This window comes from Castor canadensis, chromosome 9 (genome assembly GCF_047511655.1).
Source record: "Castor canadensis chromosome 9, mCasCan1.hap1v2, whole genome shotgun sequence".
NCBI classification, from domain to species: domain Eukaryota; kingdom Metazoa; phylum Chordata; class Mammalia; order Rodentia; family Castoridae; genus Castor; species Castor canadensis.
This window is the reverse complement of record NC_133394.1, coordinates 97,733,536-97,760,983: the sequence shown is the minus strand read 5'-3', so window position 1 is coordinate 97,760,983 and position 27,448 is coordinate 97,733,536. Positions and strand designations below refer to the sequence as shown.

Here is a 27,448-nt window from a genome sequence, read left to right as displayed (position 1 = left end):
CGTATGTAAATGTCTCTACATAATGTATTTTAGCACCAATTTAATATAAAATCATAGCTAACATTTGTAGTATGCTTTTTCTGTGTGAAACACTTTGTAAGAGTCCTTTATATATGCAGGTCCACAATTTAAAAAAAGAAAAAAAGCTCTAGAAACCAAAAGCATTGCCTGAACTCATTTGATGATAAATGATGCCTTGAATTTAATTGGACTATTTTTATAGACTTTATCTCATTTAATTTGAATAGTCACTTATGTCTTGCAGAAATAATAATGTGGGTGCTGCCTCAGATCATCCTAGTTTTGTATGTTGAATAAATACCTGGCTTTATTGAATTTTAAGTGATTTATTTTTGTTTTGGGGAAGAACGGTGAGTGGTTGGAAGTGGGTAATAGTGTTTAGAGTTTTTGTTATTGTTATTTTTTTTAAGCCACTCTTGCATCATGAGATTTGTCTTGGATCTAAAAAGTACTGGACATGCTTTTCAGCCTCACTGAAGTAATCAAAATAAATGCTGAATGATGTTAATGTAGCACATAGAGTCTAATTTGGTTTTCCATAGAAAAAAATCTGTGTTACTTTTTTATGAGATATAATCTTTGTTTCTTTTTATTAGAAACTTTGAAATAACTAATCTTAGCTTTGAAACTGTGTTTAGTAATCATAGTTGATAATTCTGCTTACTTGGTTGTATTCTCAGCCCTTTTCACTGGTAATCTCTGTGTTAAACAGAAAGAATCTTAGGAACCTCCCTTTCAGTTATCATTTTGGAAATCTTATTTTTAACAGCGCTTTTCTTTCTTGGCTTGCATGACATTTTATCTTTCTTTTCCTTTCTTTTTGCCGTTTGCAAAGACTCTTGGGAGGATTTGACAGATTTGGTGGAGCAAATGCGTGATGATACAGAAGGTGCGTGCCACACCAACATCTTTCAGCTTGTTTCTTTTTTTAATTTTCTAACCACCTTTTAATTGTTTTCCATAAGAAGGAGTGTCAGATTTGGATTTTATTTCCCCTGGCAATAACTGAGAAATCCCTGTGCTTGTGGTTCCAAGTAAAATAGTGTTATGTACATTTACACTGTTTCTATAGGATATTTGTTAAATAAATTTTTGTTTTTCATTTATTTGTTGATGTATCTGTGAATTTCACAGGAAAAGCAAATCTCAGGATCTAACGTGTTTGGTCTGAAATAGTGCTATGATCTGTAGCTTGCCATAGCATTAAACACTTTCAGATTTATCAGTTGATAGCATTCCTTCCTAATGGAATTATTTTGGAAAGTAACACATCTACCAAGGTATGAATGTTTCCCAAACCAGCAGTTGTTTCCTGTGTAATCATGGCAATGTAACTTTAGGGAGTTCACAGTGATTTACACATTTTGTACTAAAAATAGAAAAACTGAGTTTCTGCTCCATTTTATTGTCTCATTTCCTATCCACTCACTTTGCCCAGGCAACTAAAGGTGCCTCCAAGCTTTGGCACATGATCCCCTACCACACATCCACCACTCTGCCCCAACAGGCTTTTGCACTGTCCTTCCCCCGGGTTACCCGTCCTCCTTTCCTGCTTTGTTCACATGACATCTCAGAGCATTTCCTCCCTCTGCCAGTGCCACTGCCCAAAGGTAAGAGCTCCACAAAGCGCTCTTTGACAGCATTGACCCACATTCATTTCTCCATTCGTTTATCTGCTGTAGAACTCAAAGGTTAAGGCTTATTGCTTGTTCTCTAGTTTTTACGTGTTCATAAGACTGAAAAGCAAGCAGAGCTTGTCTTAAGCTTCTTGGTATTCTTATTAGATCATCCTTAGTAGATCTGCTCACATCAAACAAAACCAAGGCAGTTTTTTCTCTGTAGTGATGTTCAACCTCATTTTCTTCTATACCTTCCATTGAATGAGTGAATTAGGATCCTGAGTTTCATTTATTTTCCCATTGCCAAACTATTTTTATGCGATATTTGATTCTGCTTTTAATATGACTGATTGCGTGTAATTAAGTGGGAAAAATCAGTATTGTTTACTTGATTGACAATTCATGGACAAGAAAAAAGAGGATATTGATTCATTTAGTGAGTCCTGTTTACTATTGTGTTGGCTGTTATTTTTGTTTTCATTATCTTCTCCCAGGTACCATCAAGATTAAGGCTATCATTCCTGAGGGAAAATGCTAGATAAAATTCAATAGGCCAGGCATGGTGACTCTCACCTATAACCCCAACATGGAGGAGGCTGAGGCAGTGTGATTGAGAGTTCAAGGCCAGCCTGGACCCTGTCTTAGCTAGATAGATGAGAGAGAGAGAGAGAGAGAGAGAATACATGTAATTCCAGCACTTTTTTTCATTCCTACCGACAATGCACAAGAGTGCTAAGCTTCCTCTTTTCTTAAAAAAAAAAAAAAAAAGACTTATTTTTATATTCTAGCCATCATAATGAGGGTGAAGTGGCATCTTATTTTGGTTTTGACTTGTATTTCCCCAAAGAGCATCTTCTCATGCATTTATTGGACATTTCTGTATCTTCACTGAAGAAATGCCTATTCAAATCCTTTGCCTTTTTTACTAGATTGTCTTTTGTTAAACTGAGGGTTCTTTATATATTCTAAATAGTAGACCTGTTTTATAAATATCTTCTGCCTTTCCATGACTTATCTTCACTTTCTTGATGGTGTCCTTTGAAGCACAAATCTTTTTTAATTTTATTGAGGTCCAATTTGTCCATTTTTTCTTTTACTATTTTGTGTTTTTGGTGTCATACCTAAGAAACCAGTGCTCATCCTAAGATCACAAAGATTTGGACCTGTATTCTTTCTGAGAGTTTTGTAGTTTTAGCTCTTAAACGTTGGTCCATTTTGAGTTGAATTTTTAAGTAGCATATGTGGCATGGCTATTGCTGGACATTCCAGGCAAGAAATGAGACATAGCACAAGATTTTATCACACTACTCAAAAGAGCCTGCAGTTTAAAACTTAAGAATGTTTACTGCTGGTATTTTCCATTTAATATTTTCAGACCACAGTTGACCTCCCACAGAAGGCATAATCTCACAGAAGGGTCTGCTGTACAATTAAGTTTTGAGTATTGATCTTATACCCTGTAGCCTTGCCAAATTTCATTTACCAGCTGATACTTTTTGGGTTTTTTAAAAAATATTCTTATTAGTTTATAATAGTTGTACAGGAAGTTTTGTTGTCACATTTCCATGTATGCACATGATGTACCCCAGTTTGGTTCATCCCCTCCATTGTTCTCCCTCTTCCCCTCCCCCCTTCTTAAAATGACTTTGACAGATTTCAATGTTCCACATTCATACGTATGTAGAAAATGCATCAACCGTATTCACCCTCTTTATCCTCTTCATTTACCCTCCCCTTCTTGCTAACACCCTTCACCTTAACATGACCTGTTTTACATTCCTGTCCTTTACTGTTTTAAGTATCTATTCATGGTTCGGTGGTTTTACTGTAAATATATGGTACTTTAATCAATCTGACTTCCTCTATTACCCTTCCTTATCCTTTTTCCCCATCCTATATTGTTCACCAGTTTTCAGTGTGTTTTGTTGTATCTATACAGATGCGGTGTATTTCAATATTATTCACTCTATCATTCTTTTCTTCTTTCCCTCCTCCCCTAGTCTCTCCTAACAGCCCCACTATTAAAAAACATGTATATATATATATGTGAATGATAATGCTTATATTTGTATTTGGATCTATATCAAAGAAAAATATGTGATCTTTGTTTTTCTGAACTAATACTTTTTGTGTTTTTATGGATTCTTTGGGATTTTTAATATATAATAAGATGCCATCTGCAAATAATAGTTTTAGTTTTTCCTTTCCAATCTAGAGGCCCTTTGTTTTCTTAACTAGTGGTTCCTTCTAGACCCTCGTAAGCAGTTTTGATTAGGAGTGGCAGGAGTTAACATCCTTATCAGCTGATACTCTTTGGGTTTTTGTTTGTTTGTTTGTTTTTTGGTAGTGCTAGGGTTTGAACTTCTTAGGCAGGTGCTCTTTGATCTTTGGGAAAGACTTTAGCCTTTTACCTAAGTATTATTTTAGATATAAGTTTCATAGATGCCTTTTATCAGATTGAGGAAGTTCCCTTCTCTTGCCAGAGTTTTGACTATAAGATTGCAAGGTATTGGATATGTCAGATGCTTTGTCTGCTTCTATTGAAATGATCATGTAGTTCTTGTTCTTTATTCAGTTAACTTGGTGTATTACTGTGATTGATTTTTGTATGTTAGATCAACCTTGCATTCTGGCACAAATCCCACTTAATCATGTTACATAGCTTTTTTATGTGTTGTTACTTTGTTTGCGAGTATTTTGTTGAGAATTTTTGTAGTCATAAGAAGTACAATAGTTTATGTCTTTGTTTAATTTTTGGTCTCAAGAAAATAACTGGCCTCACAGAATGAGTTTGGAAGTTCCCATCTCTTCTGTTTTTTGGAATAGTGGTAAAGGATCAGTGTTGATTCTTGAAATGATTGATACATTTCAACACTTAGGTCATTTGATCCTGTTCTTTTTCATGTGAGATTTGTTTTTATTCCTAACTCAGTATCTTTATTGTTATATGTCTATTCAGATTTTCTATTTCTTCTTGAGTCAATTTTGGTAGTTTGTATCTCTGTAAGAAGCTATACATTTCATCTATTATATCATATGTTGGCATACATTTGCCCAAAATATACCATTATAATTTAGGGGAAGGGCATTCTGTAAAGTCAACACTAAATGTCTCATCTTTCATTCTTTGATTTTTAATCTTCTATTGGTCACCCTGGCTAAATGTTTGTCTATGTCTTTTTCTCTGTTTGTTGTTGTTGTTTGTTGAAACAGGGTCTCTCTATGTAGCCAGGCTGGTCTCCTACCTCAGCCTCCCAAGTGCTAGGACTATAGGCATGAGCTACCACATCCTGTTTCAGTATTGTTGATCTTGTAAAAGAACCAGCTTTAGGTTACATTGATTTTTCTCAACAGAGTTTTTTTATTTTCTCCCTGATCTTTATTTCCTCCTTTTGGGGCTTTGTACTGATATGTGTGTTTATTGTCTTTTCTTGATGGGAGCCAACTGTTAACCATGAAATTATATATGATAGAGCCAGGATAATCATCTAGGTCAGTGCTTCTCAAACTTTAATGCACATACAGTGCTCGGGGTCTCACCTTCTGGTGATTCACTAGTACTGTTTAGACCTATGTTTTCCTGTTTCTACCATTCTTTGCAGTGATCTAATGCCATATTCCAGGACCACACATAGAGTATCAAGGATCTGTTTTATCTGGCATCAGAGTCATTTGTGGGGTTTTCCGAACTGAGCATGCCATTTCTCTATATTCCAGGGATATTCATATGCCCCTTCCTTAAGAACCATTGCAACCCTCTCTCTCACTGATGAGGAAATTGAGGTTTGAAGGCAGTGAAAGTCTTTGCTTGGAGTCAGGTAATAGGCTAATTTGCACAAATAGATAACTAATATCAAGCAGATGAAGAGTTGTGGATGGAGAGCTAGGCCTTGTAGATCACACCTGTAATCCTAGCTACTTCAGAGGCTGAGATTGAAAGGTTCACAGTTGAAGGCCAGGCAAATAGTTCTCAAGACCCGTGGCATTCTTTCTGAGAGATCCCATGTTTTTTCATACTTTGTGCCTTTACCTAATTATTCCATCTCTCTTCCTCACTTCACTTCTCTGCTCCAACCCTTTCTTTACCTGACTAATAGATTTTTGTCCTTTAAGATTGAACTTAAAAATATGATCTTCTGAAGACTTACAGACATACACCTGCCCCTTTTCTCCAAAGGAAAAATAGGGAGCCACATCAATACTTTCCTTCTATGTATATTGTCATAATATCCTTGTATAGGAGTTCTTATTGCAATGTATTTGCAGTGCATCTCAAACTTTCCCACAGGAGTACACCCAATTGTTAAAGCCTGCCTGAAACCCTAAATTGTCTCATAAAAACAGAAATTTTACATTTGATTCCATGCAATGGGCATAGTTCACTTAATATAAAAAACATTTTGTCATAATGAAATCCATTATTTTGTACAGTTAACATATGCTAATAAAAAAATTCTAAATTATTTGTCCTGGAATAAATTTGATCTTTGTAAAGATGATAAAGTTTCTCTTGAAAATTCAAGTGTTCACTGTGCATGGCCTTGTTCTGTTCCAGAATTCTTTATTAACCAAGTTTGATAAATAATAAGCACTTTGATGGTAAGACCTGGGTTTATTACTTCTGCATTGCAAGCATTTCACCACTGAGCTGTTCTCCAATAATGAAAACTTTGCAATTTCTAAAATCACTTTCTGGCCTATACAACATAATGATTTTTTTTTCTTTTTGTATTTAAAAGTGAATAATATTCAAAAAAAAAGATCACATAGTGTTTGGCTTATAAATGTTCATATATTACATATTCACATAATCAACACCCATATTCACACAGAACTTTACCTTCTCAGAAGTCCTACTGTGCTCTCATCACACTGCAGCCCTTTTTACAACATAGATCAGTTCTGTAATGTCATTTTATACTCAAATACAATTTAAGATAAGTAACAAATTGAATAGAAAGTTATATTATTCTATGACAAATCAAATTAATAATTTAATACTCATTACTAGTAGCCAACATTACAAAGTAGAAAAATAATTCATTTTAAGTAGTTTAATTTGGAACTAACCTGGAAATGTGATTAAAATTAATTATTATCAGAGATAAGGGCAAAATAGTTTCTACCTATTTTGCGAGGGGGGTGGGGGGGAGAGGGCAGGGTTAAGGGGGAAGGGAGGGGATGGGCGGGAAGGGGGCAGAAATCACCCAAACATTGTATGCACATATGAATAAAAGAAAAAAACAGGTAATTACAGAACAGAAAAGAATATCTGAATAAAGGATAAACATATTACTATGTAAAAATAAGTAAATAAAAATAAAATTATCAGTGATCACACTCTCATATACTGTTGAGCACAAAAATGTTAATAATAAGCATTAAGTAGTACTCATTTTAAGTTTCATGTTAATTAAGAAATATACTCTGTATTTTTAAGCACCTATGTCTAATAGTCAAATTACCTGATTTTTGTTTGACTTGTGTTTGTTTAGTCATTCTGACTGGGGAAGGAGGATTGATTTTTTTTTTTTTTTTAAATCTTCCTGGGGCTATTTGGCTGTCTGGAGATAGTTTGGGTTGTCATAACTGGAAGATGCTATTGACATCTTGTGGGTAAAAGCCTAGGATGCTGCAAAACTTAATTCACAAAGCAGCCCCTCATAAATAAGTATTATCCAGCTCAAAATGTCAAAAGTTGAAAGTAGTAATTTCTGAAGAATGGGTTGAGCATGGTTGAAGCACAAGACCCTGAGTTCAACTCCAGTACCACCAAAAAAAAAAAAATGTGTTGGTTGTTTGGATTTGGTACAAGTTAGTTTAAATAGGTTCTAGCACACTAATGAAGTCTAAGCTGCCAGTAACTTAGTTCCAGTAGGCTTCTTTCTGTAGCCCATGCAACCTGGTCCCAACCAGATGGTTTGAACATTTTTGGCACTGATTACAGAAGAACAAAGTGAAACAGCATAGATGGGTTAGCAAAAGTTCTGAGAAAATCTCTTCTCTCAAAGCATATTTTTACTTCAAATCTAGCTTTACCCTTCGGGCTTCTTCTCAGTAGGTTGGAATCAGGTTGTAAACTGTGACTAACAACATTGCTTAATTTTTTTATGAGTTCCTGAATTAATGGTCTACAGACTTGAAGCACTGCAAGTGTTACTTCATGGGCAGGCTGTTATCCTGCTCCAGCCTACCATCTGTTGGAAGGGGTTAAGTGGGAAGTCCAGTGTCCACAAACATCCATACTCATTCATAGACCTCAGTAGTTATAGGAGGTCAGAAACTGAAATTCACATAAGTGCTGATAATGAGAAGAAATTAACATTTGATAGTTGTGCTGCATGGCTCTCTTTCATAGTGTAATTTTTGTGTGTTTCACAGTCTCCTTGTGAGTTTATTCTATCTGTGTGTGTGTGTGTGTATGTACATATACGCTGAAGATCAAAGTCAGGGCCTTGTGTATGTTAAGCAGATACTTAAGCACTGAGCCACCTCGAGCCACTTATTTATGCTTGACAACTTGATCTGCCATGAACAAAGACAGATGTATTTGAAACATGGCCTTAAAACATTTGTTGATATGCAGAATTGGTACAGACCAAATTTGAATTTCATGTAAAGTTTTTCTCTTAAAAATATTACCTAATCGACGTGCAGTGGCATATGTTTGTAATCCCAACTACTCAGGAGGCTGAAGCAGGAGAATTGCAAGTTTGAGGCCAGCCTAATATATAGAGTGAGACACTATCTCAAAAAATTAATTAGTTAATTATTAAAATATTACCTAGGAGGACACTGCAACAAACCAACATTGTGTGGTTAGAACTACAAGTCTCTAAACTTTTGTTTTTTAATTATTAATTTATTCACATGTGCATACATTGTTTGGGTCATTTCTTCCCCCTACCCCTCTTCCCTACCCCCTCCCCCCCACCGCAGCTTCCAGGCAGAACCTGTTCTGCCCTTATCTCTAATTTTGTTGAAGAAAAGACAAAAGCATAAGGAAGACAAAGCATTTTTGCTAGTTAAGGATAGCTGTACAGAAATATTCCTAGCATTGCTTTTGTGTACACATGTGTTACAAACCATGTTGATTCATCTCTAACTGATCTTTACACTGGTTCCTGATCCCCTTATGTTACTTTCTGTCACTTTAAGGTTTCTGTATTAGTTCCTCTGGAGTAGGGACATCAAACGCTTTAATGTTTCGGATTTTCTACCTATTCCTGTATCTCCAATATGTGCTCTCCCCTTGTCATGTGATCCAAGTCCAACCACATTGCTGCATTTGCTGTAATCTAAAGTCCACATATGAGGAAGAACATACGATTTTTGGTCTTCTGAGCCTGGCTAACCTTGCTTGGAATGATGTTCTCCAGTTCCATCCATTTACCTGCAAATGATAAGATGTCATTCTTCTTCATGGCTGAGTAAAATTCCATTGTGTACAAGTACCGCATTTTCTTGATCCATTCATCAGTAGTGGGGCATCTTGGTTGTTTCCATAACTTGGCTATTGTGAATAGCACTGCAATAAACATGAGTGTGCAGGTGCCTCTGTAGTAACCTTTGTTGCATTCCTTTGGGTATATCCTCAGGAGTGCGATTGCTGGATCACATGGTAGTCTATGTTTAGATTTTTAAGAAGCCTCCAAATTTTTTTCCAGAGTGGTTGTACCAGCTTGCATTCCCACCAGCAGTGGATTAGGGTTCCTTTTTCCCCGCATCCTAACCAACACCTGTTGTTGGTGTTTTTGATGGTGGATATTCTAATGGGGGTGAGGTGGAATCTTAGTGTGGTTTTGATTTGCATTTCCTTTATGACTAGAGATGGTGAGCATTTTTTCATGTGTTTTTTAGCCATTTGGATTTCTTCTTTTGAGAAAGTTCTATTTAGTTCAGTTGCCCATTTCTTAATTGGTTCATTGATTTTGAGAGAGTTTAGTTTCTTAAGTTCCCTGTATATTCTGGTTATCAGTCCTTTGTCTGATGTATAGCTGGCAAATATTTTCTTCAGTTTAGAGACCATTTCTTTTGTTGTGCAGAAGCTTTTTTTATTTTATGAAGTCCCATTTGTCCATCCTTTCTCTTAGTTGCTAGGCTGCTGGGGTTCTACTGAAGAAGTCTTTTCCTATACCTATTAGTTCCAGAGTGTTTCCTGCTCCTTCTGGTAGTAACTTCAGAGTTTCGGGTCTGATATTTAGGTCCTTGATCCATTTTACGTTGATACTAGTACAAGGTGAACAAGTCTCTAAACTTAATGGAAAAGATTAGTTTAGAATTTGGCCATTTGACTCTGCTCATGTAACAGTGAAAGCAGACATAAATGAAAACATTATGTAAAAAAAATTACTTGGGATAAATTTCATAAAATGGCATCTTTTTTCTTGGCTTTTGATTCATCCTGTTTTTAAATTTTATTTTATTTTTGAATTGACATATGTTAATAATTCAAGGGGATTTGATTGTGATAATTCCACACATGTGTACAGTATACTTTGAACAAGTGCACTGCCAATAGTCTCATTTTGTGTTAAGTGGTTTATTTGTATTATGGAAGATAGTTTTATTAATTTGATATTTTTGATGTTTGGGAGGATACACATGGCATAATGGAAAGAACATTAGCTTTCGTGTCAAATTCAAGTCCACATATGCCACTATTGAACTGTTTAACCTTGGAACACTTAACTCTTATGTCCCTGAAGAAGGGAGAAAACTTCAATAACAGAGATAAGATAATAAGTAAATAAGTGTGTGATGGCATACTTGGGAAGCTGGAGCAAGAGGACTGAGAGTTCAGGACCAGTCTGGGCTATGTAGCAAGACCCTCTCTCAAAAACCAAAATATATAAGCAAATAAGATAATCATGTAGAAGAATGGTAAAGAGGAGAGAAGGATACACGTTATTTGGAGTTATCATTCACTTATAAGTAGATCGTAGTAGTTGACACAGGAGTTGGAGTTGGGCAAATGGGATCTGGACTCTGGCTATCATTGACGATTGGCTGTGCCATGGACTACCTGCAGTTATTTGACAGGCATATAACAGGATGTGACTTGCCCAAAGTCACACAGTGAGTTGGGGCAAAGCAGTTGAGGCTCTTCCAAGTCTCATTTTCCTTCCATGTGAAATCATTCTCTGGTGATTGTCTTGTACCCTGTTGAGCAATTAAGATCATAATAGTAAGAAACAACCTGCAATGTCTAATCTCTTCTGAATTCTGTCAGATAAAATGTAGTGTTCCATCCTTTTCCTCAAATAGTTTATCTTTCTGGTTGTGAGAGCCACTCTATGTTGAGTCTTAAAAACTTGGGAGTTTAGCTCTGGCCATGGTGGTACATACCTGTAATGCCAGCAGTTAGGAGACTGAGGCAAGAGGATTGTAAGTTTGAGGCCAGCCTGGGCTACATAATGAGACCCTGACTCAAAAAATTAAAAAGCAAAACAACAAAAAAAATAAGGGTGAATTAGATCTAGTACTACTATACAAATAATGCTAATGCTTAGGTCAATAATAATGAATAATACAAATATTGATAGTGTACTTGGAAATTGTGTGCTTGAACTGTTTATTTGAATACTTTGTTCTTTTTTTTTTCTACATTGGTCTTATTTTTGGAGCACTTCATAAACTGTGGCGAACAAGTGGGCAAGCAAGAATGGAAGCAGAGACTAGTGTGAAAGTGGTACATTGGTAAACTATGATGGTTGCCCAGATAGGGTAGTGGCTAGAGTGGTAGTGAGAATATAAGACTGTATCTAAGGCTTAAGAGTTGATAAAGTAATTTTTACTGCTTTATCAAGGAATGGAAAACTGACATCTTTTTTCACAGCAACCACATGTCTAAGAAGAATACAACTAATAGTAATAGTATGGTACCACTTACGTGGTTCATGACAAGTCACCAGTAATCTCACCTACCATTGCTTTTATATCATCATTGCTAATATCAACATGGAGAAATTATACTCCATTTGACAATGTACTGTTTCTCCAGTAACCAGGCTTCAACCTCTCCCCCTTTCCTGCAGACCCTAATTATCTCATGGCCAATGAACGAATGAACCTGATGAACATGGCAAAGCTGAGTATCAAGGGCTTGATTGAATCAGCTCTGAACCTAGGAAGGACTCTAGATTCTGACTATGCACCCCTCCAGCAATTCTTTGTGGTGATGGAACACTGTCTGAAACATGGCTTAAAAGGTAAGCTATGGCCTCAAAAACACAACTGTGCACATAGCTATATCCTAGCAATACACAGTCAAGAAAATAATTATTTGTGGAGTCAAAGAATATGAAAGAAGCTTAAGCTGGGCAAAATGTTAGTAAAACACCATCACAATTAATAAGGATAAGTGAGGTGGTGTGGACCTGTGGTCCCAGCTGTGCTGAGAGGCACAGGTAGGAGAATCAGTCTGAGGCCCTGAGCAAAAACACAAGAAAATAAAGCCAAAAAGGCCTGAGATCGGCGTTCAAGTGGTAGAATGTATGTCTAGCAAGCATGAAGCCCTGAGTTCAAACTCTGGTACCATCAAAACAAAGGAAAAATAAGAAACTTGAATTAGTAACATTAATCCTAGGTGGGAGCAGGGGTATGGTTGACTTGAGTTACAGAGCTGAAAAATCATTAAATGTCAGAATTGGACGGGTCAATATAAGTAATTAAATTCAGTTTGGCAGTTCCATTCATGCAGTTGATGGAAATAACCCTGCCTAGAACGGGACATGTTTGGCCAAAGTGACACAGTAAGTTTGGGCAGAACAGGTAGTAGATCTCAGGTTTCCTGACTCTTCCTTTTTGAGGTAGGACATGGTCTTATTCACTTTTCCTTCCTTTCTTCCTCCCTTTCCAATATTCAGTTTGGGCAACAGTCTTTTCCAATGGACTGTTTTCTTTACTAATACCACATGATCGGTTTTAAGTACCAAATTGTTAAAGAATGTTTTGTTATATTGTAGGACTAGGCCACAAATTCTTCCTGAAAGTGGAAAGACTGAGTCTTGGGATGTATAAATTTTTTATTTTCAAATTTTTATCAATTCCGAAAGTATGAATAATTTTATTGGTTTTTTTTTTCTGGTGGGACTGGGGTTTGAACTCAGGACTTTCCACTTGCTGTATCACATGAGCCATTCCATATGGTTATTTTGGAAATGGGGTCTTGAGAACTATTTGCCCGGGCTGGCCTCAAACTGAGATCCTCCCAATCTCAGCCTCCCAAGTAGCTAGGATTACAGGTGTGAGCCACTGACATCCAGCTAGTAAGAATAATTTTAAAACTGTCTAATAATTTAGGATTGGATCACTAATAAAGACATTGAGTAGATAGAAGGCAAGAGAAAGGGAGGGGGTAATAAAAGAGTATGTTTTAAAGAATATTAAGATACTACTTTGTTTTTGTTGCCTTAGCAAAGAAAACCTTTCTTGGACAAAATAAATCCTTCTGGGGGCCTCTAGAACTGGTAGAAAAACTTGTTCCAGAAGCTGCAGAGATAACAGCAAGTGTTAAAGATCTTCCAGGACTTAAGTAAGTCCCAAGTAGAAGTTTGTTTCTCAACAAAATTCTTATTTCCTTAAAGAATGGTACTGAAGATAATACTGTCCATATCATTTTATAACAATCCAAATGTGTGATGTTGTTGTCAGTAGACTCTGTTAGGAGAGAACTGTCCTGTATAAGTTTAAGAAATGTGAGCTGAAAGATAATTATTAAGAAAGGTTGTCTTCATGTTAAAGTACCAAACATTTCCTTTTTATTTAAAACATTTATGAAAATCAGTAAGTCTGAAGAAATCTGATCTAGGGAGGTAGTCTGGCTTAACTTGGAAAAAAATGTACTTTATGGGGTTTGAGAGCCAAGATTAAAACAGTTTGTTAAATGAGCTTCAGGAGGCAGCATCTACAACCTGCCTTTACTTGAAAAATGTAGGGATCACCTTCCAATTGAGATTGGTTTGATTTTAATCAGAAAGAGGCTTAAATTGCCAGTGTCCACATTACTCTTTGGGTACTTACTAACCTGATGTAACATTTCCAGTTGGGCTTCACAGAGGTCTTCTCTTCCAATTATCATCACATTTAGTAATTAATTATTTGAAAGAACATTTGTCCCAAACATACCTGAGTCTCACTGTTCTACACAGAGTTTCTTGCACAGGGATGTGGTAGGAGAGGTTGTGAGGAGCACTTCATTATACTTATACATTGGAAGACCACTGGCAAGAGCAAGTGATCTGTTCTATTTTGGTCCCTGCCTGTTACTTATGTCTTTAGTCATTTGGTTTTTGTGCTTTTATAGGACACCAGTAGGCAGAGGAAGAGCCTGGCTTCGATTGGCATTAATGCAAAAGAAACTATCAGAATATATGAAAGCTTTGATCAATAAGAAGGAGCTTCTCAGGTATAAACTTGAACGTTCTTCTTCCTTGGTATATTCTGTGTGATACAAATTAAACCATGTAAGTTTGCCATTTCTATAAATCAGAAGCAGATGACTTGTAACAATTTCAGTGCTTTCTATGGCACCTCACACACTCATACTCCTTTGTTTTATACTCATATATATATATACTACTCATATATACTGTGGTATATATGGTCCTTTGTAGAGTTGGCCAAAATGTAACACCTCTGGAAAATAGGAAAGGCTTTTGATACCTTAGCATGTGCCCAGGCTCAATAAGACAAGAAACTGACATGTAGTATTAAATTCAAATATACCACAAAAAATTTCAGATGGATCACAAGTCCAAAGCCATCCTGGTCTGGCCGTCACAAAGAAAAAGAAAAAAAAAAAAAAAACACCTTGCTTTCTGTTTTTGTTCAGGCTAGCCTGGACCACAATCCTCCCACCTTTCATCTCCCAAGTAGCAGGTATTACAGGTGTGAATCACAAAACCTAGCCAAAAATGGCTAAAATGGAAAGATAGATAATACCAAGCGTTGGTGAGGATATGACATAAATTTAATGTTCTGCTGATGGGAGAGTTAATTGGTACAGAAATTGAGGAAACTATTTGTCATTATCTCATGAATCTAATTAAAAACATAATCTTCTGATGCAGTGATTCTGGTTATCATATCTAACAGCAAAGAGAGGAAGACTGTTCATAGCTATCACAATGATTGTAATAGCCCCAAATGTTTGTAACAGTCCCCAGTGTGTCCACTTACAGTACAGTGGGTAGTAAATTGTAGTATATTCATATAATGACATACTATATGTCAATGTGGATTAATATCATGAATGTAATTTTGGGCAAAGAAATGAGACACAAAATGTTCATTGTGCATTATTCCATTTATAAAAAGATCATATGCAAAATTACTCTCTCATGATAGTTAGGAAAGAGGCTACTGTTGGCCAGGTTTGGGGTGGGTAATAAGGAGTAGGAAGGGGCAATGAGTTTCTGGTAATGCATTCATTATTTCTTAATCTAGGCACTGGCTGCATGAGTGTGTTCTCTTTATGAAAAATGCATCTAGCTGTACCACATGATTTGTATACTTTTATATATATGTTCTAGGCCATTAAAAATTATCAAAAGAAATTCATATACAGCAGATTGCCTTAGAGAAATAATGTGAGAAAGAGCAAGTGACAGAATTGAAAGAAATGACGGGTTTTCCAAGAAGCTAGTTTATATAAGAAATGTTTTGATATTGCTGTAGCTACATATGCCATTGATTGCTGTTTTCTTACTAAGAAAAGAAAATAAATCAAGAATAAGAAATGGGAACCAGTCAGAGGAGTTTACTTATTTCCATAAAGCAAAGGCCAAAATTTACAGAAGTCAAGTTTTAAAATGGCAAGGAGTCTAGTGTTCAAGCTGTAGATACCTACAGGAGTGTGTCCATGATCAAAATTGTGTGATTCTAAGTGGATCTAGAGTATTAAGTCTTTGTCCAGCAGAGCACAAAAGTAAATAGATTCACTCTTGTGAACTGGAAAAAAAATCATCCTTTATGTATATCTTCACTCGCTTTGACCCAGCAATTTCACTCCTAGGTATGTTTAACAGAAATACATATATATATGTACCAAAAATATGTACAGGAGCATTCTGAGAAACACTATATAATCCATATTCACTAGAAACAACCCAGAAGTCTATTGACAGTAAATAGAACAGATACATTGTGGTATATTCCTACCATGGAATAGTGTCCAGCAATGAAAACACATGAATTACAGCTACCTTCAAAATATATAGGAATTTCACAAATAAAATATTGCACAAAGGAAGCCTGACACAAGAATTGTGTCCTGTATAATTCTTTTACATAAATGAATGGGTAAAAATCTATCTGTTGTCATAGAAATTAGGACAGTGGTTACCTTGAGGAGGAGGTAAGGATAGTGACTGGGAGAGAAAAAGATTTCTTGGGTTCTCTTTCTTTATCAGGATAACAGTTATATAGGTAGATGTGTCTCAGGAACACTCATGGAATTATACACTTAAAATGTGCATATTCTGTGTATGTGTTAAATATCAAACTAGAAAAATTAATATATCATCATGCCATCTGACATTTTGTTAACCATTTTTGAAATATGTGGGAATACAGCCATGTTTAACTTCTGAATCAGTATCTGAAAATTTTTTAAGGTAAAACTTTAGGAGAATAAACTGTTGAATATTGTTCATCGCACTTCTACTCATTTTCCTTCGGAAGTTATCAAAAGACAAAAATAGCATGTGATCAGTGATTGAAAATTTTGGTAAATTTGTAGGTTATTCTTGTGCTGTTTTTAAACTTCTTTGCTGTTTACTAACATATTTATAGAGATTCAAAAAGGAAACAAGAAACAAAAATCAATGAATTGTGTTGTTAGCAGTGAGTGAGACTGACCTTGAATAGTCTCTAGTGACTTTGGTGGAAACCAATAGATTGCAATTATGTCTTAATGATAATGTCAGATTAGTTGAAAATTAATGTTTCAAGTCACTGAATTGCTTTTTACTTGTTTTTGTGTTTTGGATGCTGGGAATTGAACCCAGGGACTCACACATGCTAAACACATGATTTACCACTGAGTGATACCCCCAACCCCACAAAAAAGATTTTGTTTTGGGTTTTTGAGAAGACGTGGTCTTGCTATATAGCCCATAACGGCCTTGAACTTACTCTGTAGCCCAACTGGTCTCGGACTTGACATCCTCCTCTCTCAGCCTCCCAAAGTGTTGGGATTACAATGCCCAGCTCCAGAAAAAAAAATTATTAGCATTTCTTAATTGTGCAAAGGGATTTCATTGTGATGTTTCCATATATACATATAATGTACTTTGATCAAATTCACCACCTCTGTTCCTTTCTTCCCCATAACCCCTTTATTATAAACAGTTTTATGTGGTTTCCTTATTCTATTTTCATACATGCATATAAAGTATTTAAATTATATTCACTACCCTCCCTTTAGCCCTCCTCACTCCCTTGGGTTCCCACCTCCAAACAGTCCCCATTTTACAGTCATGTCATGTGTTTTTTGGTTTTTGTTTTTGGCAGTACTGAGTTTGAACTCAGGGCCTCACAGCGACTCCACCAGCCATTTTTTGTATTAGGTATTTTCGAGATATAGGGTCTTATGAACTATTTGCCCAGACTGGCCTTAAACCTCAGTCCTCCTGATATCTGCCTCCTGAGTAGCTCAAATTATAGGCGTGAGCCACCAGCACTGTTTTTCTTTAAGTCTAGATTCCACATATGAGAGAGAACATGTGATATTTGTATTTTCTCAGTCTGGCTTATTTCACTTAACATGATGATCTCCAGTTCCATCCATTTTCCTGCACATGACATAATCTCATTATTCTTTATGGTTGAATAATACTCCATTGTGTGTGTGTATATATATATATGTGTGTGTGTGTGTACCACTTTTTCTTTATCCATTTATTGGTTAGTGGGCATCTAAGCTGATTCCATAGTTTGAATGTTGCTATTATAATAGTAACATTGTAAACATGGGTATATATCTTTATTGTATCCTGACTTACATTCCTTCAAGTTTATGCCTAGGAGTGGTTATAGCAGGATCATATGGTAGTTCTATTTGTAGTTTTTTGAGGAATCTCCATACTAATTTCCATACTGGCTACACTAATGTACATGTCCACCAATAGTGTATGAGGGTTCCTCCCCTCCCTCATCCTCAACAGCATATGTTGTTGTTGTTTGTTTGTTTTCTTGATGATAGCCAATATCAGTGAATATCAATGAATATCATTGGACTATCAGTGTTATTTTGGTTAGCATTTCTTTTATGGCTAAGGATGTTGAATATTTGTACTGCTTTTGAGAGTTGTCTGTTCAGTTCATTTGCCCAGATTGTTTGTTCTTTTGGCATTTACTTTTTGGAGCCCTTTATATATTCAATATGTTAATCCTTTCATCTGATGAATAGCTAGCAAAGACTTTCTCTTATTGTCTAAATTGTCTCTTGGTTCTGGTGATTGTTGCCTTTGCTGTGCAAAATCTTTTTAAATTTGGCACAATCCCCATTGTCAATTCTTGCTCGTATTTCCTGAAAAACTGGAGTCCTATTCAGAAAAGCATTCCTTATGCCTGTATCTTGAAGTGGTTTTCCTGTTTTCTTGCAGTAGCTTCAAAGTTTCATGTTTTCCATTTTGAATTATTTCTTGTACAAGGTGAGAGGTAGGTGTCTAATTTCAGTTTTCTACATACTGAATATCCAGTTTCCCAATACAATTTGTTGAAGAGGCTATCTTTTCTCCAAAGTATGTTTGTGGTGCCTTTGTCAAAAATTGGATGGCTGTAACTGTGAGCTTATTTGTGGGTCTTTTTTCTGTTCCATTGATCTACATGTCTGTTTTTGTGCCAGTGCCATGCTATGTTTGTTACTATGACTCTGTAATATAATTTTAAGTCAGGTATTGTGATTCCTCCATCATTGCTGTTTTTGCTCAGAATTACTTTGGCTACTCAGGATATTTTGTGCTTCCATATGAATTTTAGGACTGATTTTTCTATCGTTATAAAAAATGACATTAGAATTTTAATGGGGATTTCATTGAATCTGTAGACTACTTTGAGTAGTATAGCCATTTTAAGTAATACTATTTCTTCTGATCCATGAACATAAGAGGTCTTTCCAGCTTCTAGTGTCTTTTTAGAGTCATTTTAGATTCATAGCAATATTGAGCACAAGGTACAGAGATTTTTTCTTCTTTTTTTTTTTTTTTTTTTTTTGCATTACTGGGGTTTTGAGCAGGGCTTTGCTCTTCGAGGCAGGTGCACTACCACTTGAGCCACACACCCAGCTCGGTAATATCCCTGTGGTTTACGTCCCACACCAGAATAATACATTGGTTGTAATTGATGAGCCTGTACTGATACATCATTGTCTCTTAAAGCTCATAATTTACTTTAGCTTTCTCTTTATATTATAAACTCTGTAGATTTTGAACAATTTATAATGGCATGTATCCATATGTCGTAATAGTATCACACATAATAGTTCCACTGCCTTTTAATTCCTCTCTGTTCCACCTCTTCATCCCTTTCTTACCCAACTCCTGGCAACCCCTCAGTCTTTTACTGTCTTTTCCTTGCTTTTGTCTTTTCCAGATTGTCAGGTAGTTGGAATCATATTGCTTTTAGACTCTACCTTCATTTAGTAATATGCACCTAAAGTCGCTCCATGTCTTTCCATGGTTTGGTAGTTCATTTTTTAGTGCTAAGTTATATTCCGTTATCTCTACGTATCACAGTTTATCCATTCAGCTACTGAAGGACATTTTAGTTGCTTCCAAGTTTTGCAATTATGAGTAGATCTGCTATTAAAACCCATTTACAGGTTTTTGTGTAACCTGTTGGTAAGTACTAAAAAACATGATTGCAGGACTGTATAGTAAGAATATGTCACTGTTTGTGTGTGTGTGTGTGTGTGTGTGTGTGTGTGTGTGTGTAATTTAGGTGTGTCATAAGTAGTATTTTGTCATCTGTAGAGCTTCAAGAATATCCATTCAGAATTTTACAGGTGTTTTGTTTCTCTTGCTTTTTATTTGAGTTATTTTTGGTCTATTATGCATGCCATATGGGATTCATGTTACTAAAAGCCCCAAGCGACTTATTTCAGAGAGGGGTTGAAATAAACCCCAAAGGAAAAGAGGTTAAAAAAAAAAAAAGGTAATACACCCATACAGTGGAATGTTATAAAAACCAGTGTAAACAAAGTTGTGGACAGTTATTTATTGAAATCAATACTTTTAAGCCAAAAACAAATTTCAAGTTAACTATAGTGGTACAATTCCTTTTTCAGTGTCCCTCAAAAATATGTATACGTCTCCATAAATAATCTGAAAGGCTATATATCAACATCTTAACAGGCTATTGGTAGGTGGGATTATAAGGTTTCTTAATATATTTCTCTTCCTTGCTTCTACTTTTTTTTCCTGAAATAAAAATCAATTTATAGAAGAAAAAAGCCCTTAGAAGTTTTGTTTGTTTGTCTGGGGTGTGCTGGAGTTGAACTCAGGGCTTCATGCTTGCTGGGCATGTGCTGCACCACTTGAGCCACTTTTTTGCTCTGATTATTTTGGAGATAGGGCATTTTTTTTGGCCTTTGTCTGGGCTTGCCAGGAGCTGCAGTCCTCCGGACATCAGCCTCTCACATAGCTTGGAATAACAGGTATGTACTACCACAGCCAGCTGTTGGTTAAGATGGAGTCTTGATAACTTTTTGCCCAGGCTGGCCTCAAACCATGATCCTCCCAATTTCAGCTCTCCAAGTAGCTAGGATTACAGGCTTGAGCCACTGGCACCCAGGCCCTTTAGAAGTTTTAAAACATCTTTAACCTATTGTATATTTGGCTTATTAGGCAATTATTGCTAGTTAAAAATGAATATATGTAGGGCTTGGTTATGCCTCACTGGCAAAACATTTACTTAGCATTCAATCACCAATATTGCAAAGAAAAAAAGTACATGTGTATGTATGTGATTCAACAGTTTACGTTTTAAGATGTTTATTCACTGCATCAAAGGAATTTTTTTTGCTGAAGTAGAATTAAAAGTAAAGAAGTTTTGGACTGGGGATTTGGCTCAAGAGGTAGAGCACCTGCCTTGCAAGCGAGTTCAACGCCCTAGTACCTCCAAAAAAAATGCAAAGACGTTTTTAAAATACAAACCAAACACACCAGGTGCCAGTGGCTCAGGCCTTGGAGAATCTCGGTTCAAAGCCAGCCTGGGCAAGGTTGGAGAGATCCTGTCTCAAGAATACTCAGCACAAAAAAGGGCTGATAGAGTGCCTCAAGTACTGGTAGAGTGACTCAAGTGGTAGCACCTGCCTAGCAAGAGTAAGGCCTTGAGTTCAAGCCCTAGTATTGAAAAAAAAAATTAGATGAATAAAAGATTGTGAGTGTATCCCCTAGAAAATCCAGTCTGAATGTTCACTTCAACCATAATACAATTCTGATCACATCTTTTTCAGCCAAACTATTTATTATGCCATCTGTTCACACATCTGTTACCCATAATGAAGTATTTATTAAAGGCTTTTCAAATATTTTTTTACATTATCATAGATACAATAATATCTATAATATATATATTCACCTATGAGACACGTGTTTTTCTGCTCATTTCATGATTACATCACTGGCTTCTTGAGGTTTTATTAGAGTCTTTGTTGGATTTCTTTTACAGTGAATTCTATGAACCCAACGCCCTCATGATGGAAGAAGAAGGAGCTATAATTGCTGGTCTGTTGGTGGGTCTTAATGTCATTGATGCCAATTTCTGTATGAAAGGAGAAGATTTGGACTCTCAGGTATGAGAAAAATATTCATTTAACTAGGTACATCATTCTGAGTTCTGTTACATCAAGATTTGAATTAACTAAATTTTACCAGACAAGTTAGAAGAGAGGCCTGAATCTTAAATAGATTTTCTTTCATTTTGATATGAGACAATGTTTTATGCCCTGGAAAAAAAAAAGTACCCAGTTTCATATTAAATTATGAAAATTCTCTCTGTAGGTTGGCGTTATAGACTTCTCAATGTATCTCAAGGATGGAAACAGCAGTAAAGGTAGTGAAGGGTATGTACAAAGAAAATTTGGCTTCTTTTTTTCTCTGATATGGTAATTTTTTCCCTTTAGTAGTGTTTAAAGTTTGCAATACTGATTTAAAAAGCTTCCCAAAATAATTTTTTATTACAGAGCTTTAGGAAAATTTCCTAAAAATATCTGACTATTGTTCTTACTGCTAAACCCCAAAAGGGTTTTTAGTTGAATGACTTTCCTTCCTGCTTTGTGGTTCAGGAGAAGACAAAAATTTTCCAAAGGATTCCAATTCTCACACCGGATGTGGTAGTGCACATCTATAATCCCAGCACTGGGAAAGCTGAGGCAGGAGGATTGCAAGTTCAAGACCAGTGCTACATAGTGAGGCACTGACTAAAAATAAACAAATAGAAATACAGATAGAAGGAAAGGGAAGGGAATAAAGAAGGGTGAAAGAGAAGGGAAGGAAGAAAGGACAGGAATCTAGTTTTCCATCTCTTAAAGTCGTGCTTAAAAACAGACATGGTCAGTGAGATCCTACAGTCCTGTGACCCTGGCACTTGGTAGGCTGAAGCAGGAGGATCAAAAGTACGAGGTCAACCTGGGCTACATAGCAAGACTGACACTCTCCGGGGAAAACAAAAACTGTCTTAGAGACTTTCTGTGCCATTGACTTCATGTTTTTGGCAGTACTGGGGTTTGAACTCAGGGCCTCACACTTGCTAGGCAGGCACACTACCATTTGAGCCAAAAATAGTTTTTAAAATATTCTGGTGCTAGGTGATTAGAGATCAGAAATGCATCTTTAATATTTGAGAAAATAATTATAGTGATGGGGTGCTTTTTTTGGGGTGTGTATACACCAATTTGGCCTCAAACTGATGATCCTCCTGCCTTAGCCTCCCAAGTGCTAGGATTACAGGTGTGAAGCCCAGCTAGTGTGATGTTTTTAACCTTGGACATTGAGTCTATGATTATATCATTTGGTTTTTTTTTGTAGTTGTAGAGGTATGTGAACTTAATTTTGTCTTTCAGTTGAAGAGTGTGTTTAACTTGTACATATTATTTAGTTAGTTCTACAAGTGGATGTCCTTTTTCCACATTTTATTTTCTCAAGTAATAATAAATACTTTTATGACAGCCTTTTACTCACTTTAAATGTAAATACCACTGAAAGGCAAATATATAGCCTTTGAGAACAGCTGTTTATACCTCAGTGAGTTTAACTCAATCCCTATGACAAGTAGAAAATTGTTGCTATAAATATAAGTGAAGCTTGTATTAACTTGCAAGAAGAAAATTTTTATCTTTAAATGTACTAATAGATTATAAGATATTATACATCTAACCTAAGTTACTAAGGTTTGTAAGCTATATAACAATGGCTTTTTTTCTTTTTTTCTTTTTGGTTTCTTGAGACAGTACAGCCCAGACTGGCCTCAAACTCACAATCCTCTTTCCTCAGCTTCCCAAGTGCTGGGATTATAGTCATGTGCCACCACCCCTGTACTTATAAAGGCTTTATTACTTTGGATTTTTGTTCATTTTTTAACTTCTTGTTGATTTGTCTAGGTGGTTATACATCAAGTTTATTTTCTGGTTCAGTGTATCTGTGCCCAAAGTTTCTTCTCATGTTTTATGAAAAGTTATCTTGGTATTTCTAATGTTACTGATTTTATTTCTATTTCCTCTCTTTCACCTCCCTAGGGATGGTCAGATTACTGCAATTCTGGACCAGAAGAACTATGTGGAAGAACTCAACAGACATCTGAAGTAAAATTCATCTGATGAATAAATAACATTCTTTTACTGGGAAAGGGGATTTGTTGGGAGAGAGGAAAAGACAATATTCAACAACTATATGTAAAATTCCTGCTTGCCAGCACAGGCCCTGGATAAATGATATTCATTGTTTTGGTGACCATTAGTGAAAGGCAATATAAGATTATTATGAAGTTATAACTCTTTTGGTTAATTTTTGGGCTGGAGGTTTGTGGCTCAAGCAGTGGAGTACCTGCTTAGCAAGTGGGAAGCCCTGGGTTCAAATCCCAGTACTGCAAAAAGAAAAAGAATTTTTTGTATTTTGTGTATGTTTTTAAAATTAGGTTACCTTTTTTTGGTGGGGGGGGTTGTACTGGGGTTTGAACTCAGGGCTTTGTGCTTGGTAGGCAGGTACTCTACCATTTGAGCCACTCCTTCATCCAAGAATTTTTAAATATGTGAAACATGTGACACACACAGTTGTAATTGGCAGCTCTCTTGGTGCGGTAGATAAAGCCATACATTGGAGGACTGATCTTGGGTAAACCACTTCTCTTGCTACCTTGTGTTTTTCATTGAATTGATAGTATTAATTCATCCTCTCTTCATCATCACTACTATTTATCAAGTACTCACCGAGTGTTTATTTAAAACATTAGTTACCTGTCTTGAGAAGAACAACTCAAAAACTATTGATAGCTGGGTGTGGCTCAAGTGGTAGAGTATAAGCATGAAGCCCTGAGTTACAGCCCTAGTCCACCAAAAAAAAAAAAAAAAAACCAAGCTTTTGATATCCCTGTCATGCTAAAGACTACTGAGTATTTCAGAAAAATAATTAATATATCCATTAATGAATATCTTGTTTTCTTGTTTATAGTTCATAGAATTTTCATAATTCTATTATGAGAAAACATTTTTAATTAAAGCTTTGTTTATTTGGGTTTTTTTGGCAGCACTAAAGTTTGAACTCAGGTCCTCTTGCTTGCTAAGCAGCTGCTCTTGCTGCTTGAGCCACTCCACTAGCTCTTCTTTTTTGATGAGTTTTTTCAAGATAGGGTCTCGAGAACTATTTGCTCAGAGCTGGCTGCAAAATCCTGTCCTAATCTCTGCCTCCTGAGTAGCTAGGATTACAGGCGTGAGCCACTAGAACCCAGCTTAATTTAAGATTTATAATGTGACTATACTAGTGTAGTATAAATTTTGAGTAGTCTTGGTTTCAGCTAACAAATTCAAAAACAGTTTTAAGTATATTTTCTCTGGGGACCAAGAACTAATAGTGACTATAATAAACTATGTAGGTACCAGCCAAGCAAAGATATGCTTACAATTAAAAATGAAATATAAACATGACTCTTTCTACACCTTAGTTTCATTAACTGCAGATGGGAATAACTAACGCATAGGCTTGTTGAAATTAGTAGATTAAATAATGCAAATAAAATAATTTAGAAGTGTTTGGTACAGGTAAACACTTAATTCATGTAACTTGTTATTGTCATATATAGATAGGTAAACCTTAAAATTTACTTTGTTAGTGCATTAGTTCTTTTATTTTGTTGGGCAAATACTTACTGAATACAAACTCCAGTGCCAAAGATACCGCAGTTAAGGCAGACACAGTGCTTTGTACACCATCTTAGGAACTACAAGTCTACCAAAAATTGTAGAAATGCAAAGAATGATAAATGTCATGGGTGTTTAAAAAAGAATGTACAGAATATTGTTCTATTTTTCTAAAGATGCCATTATGGGGTTTTTTTCTTCTCTTAATAGTGCTACTGTAAACAATCTTCAGGCAAAAGTAGATACATTAGAAAAATCAAACACTAAACTGACAGAAGAGGTAAGTGTTTTGGAAATTCCTTAATTGACCTATTACAGTTAATAATGTGCATTAGTAGAAACAATAATTTCTAGTTAACCTTGGAACTGAAGGATTTGGCTTTTTAGATAATACCAACAATTGTATATAACTCCTTGTCCTGACTGACAAGTTGGCTTATCCCAAGTTCTCACTTTCCTAGTTAGACCACACTGGGCATGTTACCTGACTATTCACGTACCTTCTGTTTGGACTAGAGTAAATGTTACCTGACTATTCACGTACCTTCTGTTTGGACTAGAGTAAATATTTAGCATATAGCATGACACTCATAATTTATTCATTGAATAAACATTTTGGCCAGTACCACGAAAAACAAAACCTACAACAATTAACATTTTGGGCACTATGTGTAGAGCTAAAGAAAATTTAATGTGTGCCAGGCATTCATCTATGTGCTCTAGCCTGGCAGACTCTCAGCTATGTTCTTATTTTCTCCTTGGGACAAATAAACAGCACTGATCAGAAGACCTATAATCCCTGCTTACATGTCATGAGACTTATGTGTGCTTCTGACTAAGTAATCACTTGACCTCTAAGAGGCCCAGTTCCCTCACTGGCAGATGAGGATGTTTATCCTTCTTCCCCTTTCAACCTCACAGTTACTCTGAAGATGAGGTAAAAATGTAAATGTGAAAACTCTTAGAAAAGTCCCTAAAATACAAGAGAAAAATAACCTCATGTTTTATGTCTTATTACTAAAAATGACAAATGTTTTGTCCTAACTTGCCAAAGGCTAAGTGTAAGGAAAGTAATTACTAAGCTAACCACCTGTATCTACCTGCACTTAGCAACAAGTACTTTCCTTACACTAAGCTACAGATTTTTTTCTCTCATAGCATTAGATATTTCTATTAAAAATCTTAAAACTATCTAGATCATTCAAAAGTAAACCTTTTCTGTTTCTAATTATACTTGTCCTGTTATATATAGTGAGATAAATTTGGTTAAAATAAAATCACATTAAAGTACTGGTCAAGAATATGCTATGTAATCAGTTTTTCTTCAGAACAAACATTTTTTTTTGATAGACTGGGGTTTGAACTCAGGGCTTCATACTTGCAAATCAGGTACTCTATCACTTAAGCCAATCCCAAAAGTGGTACAAAAGTGATATAATTGTTTGTTTGTTTGTTTGTTTGAGACTTAGTCTGACTATGTAGCCTAGGCTGACCTTGAATCCTCCAAGTGCTGGTATTACAAGTATGTACCACCATGCCTGGCTTCATTATTACAATTTTCAAAAATGCCTTACTTCCTAGCTCTGTGGGCTTCATTTTTGGATAAAGATGCTTAAATTATGTATCTATATATGTATGTGTATATATTGATGTATGTGTGTATATATATATATATATATATATATATGTAATTGTATTTATGCAACATATAGTTATATATATAAACCAAAACTTTATGGATACGACCCTTAGAATCTATTTATTTTCCCAGTAGCATTTATTTTTGAAACTTTGAACTTTTAGAAATAGGTAGCACTGTGGGTACTTTACAGAGAGCAAATAAAACTAATCATGAGTGCTTTTTTTCATTTCCAATTTTGGATTTACGGGGACTAGTTAAAAATTAGTAAGTAAATAAATACTTTTCCCTTCTATGGAATGGGGATGTTATATATTATTACATTAAATGTTTGCTTTTAGCAGTGTACTAATAATATGAATTTATCTTTTTTAAGTGTTGATATGAAAAAAGTTTCTTTAATGCTTAGTATAGTATCTTTTAGCATGGGAACTCTGGAGTCCATTTCTTTAATCTTTAAAGAAATCATGTATAAAAGAAGATTTGCAATATGATTCCCATGTCATGAAGTGACTTCTACATTAGTTTACAAATAGATATTCTTACTAAATACGTTTACAAGTTATCCAATTGTTTACAAGGATAAACAATTTATTTAATTGTTTTCTTAATTGTTTAATTACCCTTTGGGCATAGAAAATTTTCCACATAAAAGCATCAACAGAGTCACACATGGTGATGCACATCTATAATCCCTACACTCCAGAGGCTGTGGTGGGAGGATTGAGAGTTTGAAGCCAGCCTGGGTTACATAGCAAGTTCCAGGCCAACTTGAACTACATAGTGAGACCCTGTCTCAAAAAAAATAGC

General features: G+C 35.7%; 1 protein-coding gene across 14 annotated transcripts in view; it reads left to right on the top strand.

The window, feature by feature from the left end:
- The window catches only part of Rufy3 (RUN and FYVE domain containing 3), a 78,785-nt gene that overhangs the window by 29,118 nt on the left and 22,219 nt on the right, over positions 1 to 27,448 (top strand). For 11 of the 14 annotated variants that reach the window (XR_012435788.1, XM_074042050.1, XM_074042048.1 and 8 more), the window contains exons 2-8: positions 11,678 to 11,851; positions 13,059 to 13,176; positions 13,948 to 14,049; positions 21,318 to 21,441; positions 21,650 to 21,711; positions 23,383 to 23,448; positions 25,210 to 25,279. Coding sequence is in view for 13 of the 14 variants with exons in the window: in XM_074042050.1 (XP_073898151.1) it covers positions 11,678 to 11,851; positions 13,059 to 13,176; positions 13,948 to 14,049; positions 21,318 to 21,441; positions 21,650 to 21,711; positions 23,383 to 23,448; positions 25,210 to 25,279 (716 nt within the window). In the remaining variant the exon portion in view is untranslated. Of the gene's footprint in view, positions 1 to 856; positions 911 to 11,677; positions 11,852 to 13,058; positions 13,177 to 13,947; positions 14,050 to 21,317; positions 21,442 to 21,649; positions 21,712 to 23,382; positions 23,449 to 25,209; positions 25,280 to 27,448 lie in introns of all 14 variants that reach the window. The other 3 variants (XM_074042047.1, XM_074042057.1, XM_074042055.1) reach the window with 1 other exon arrangement.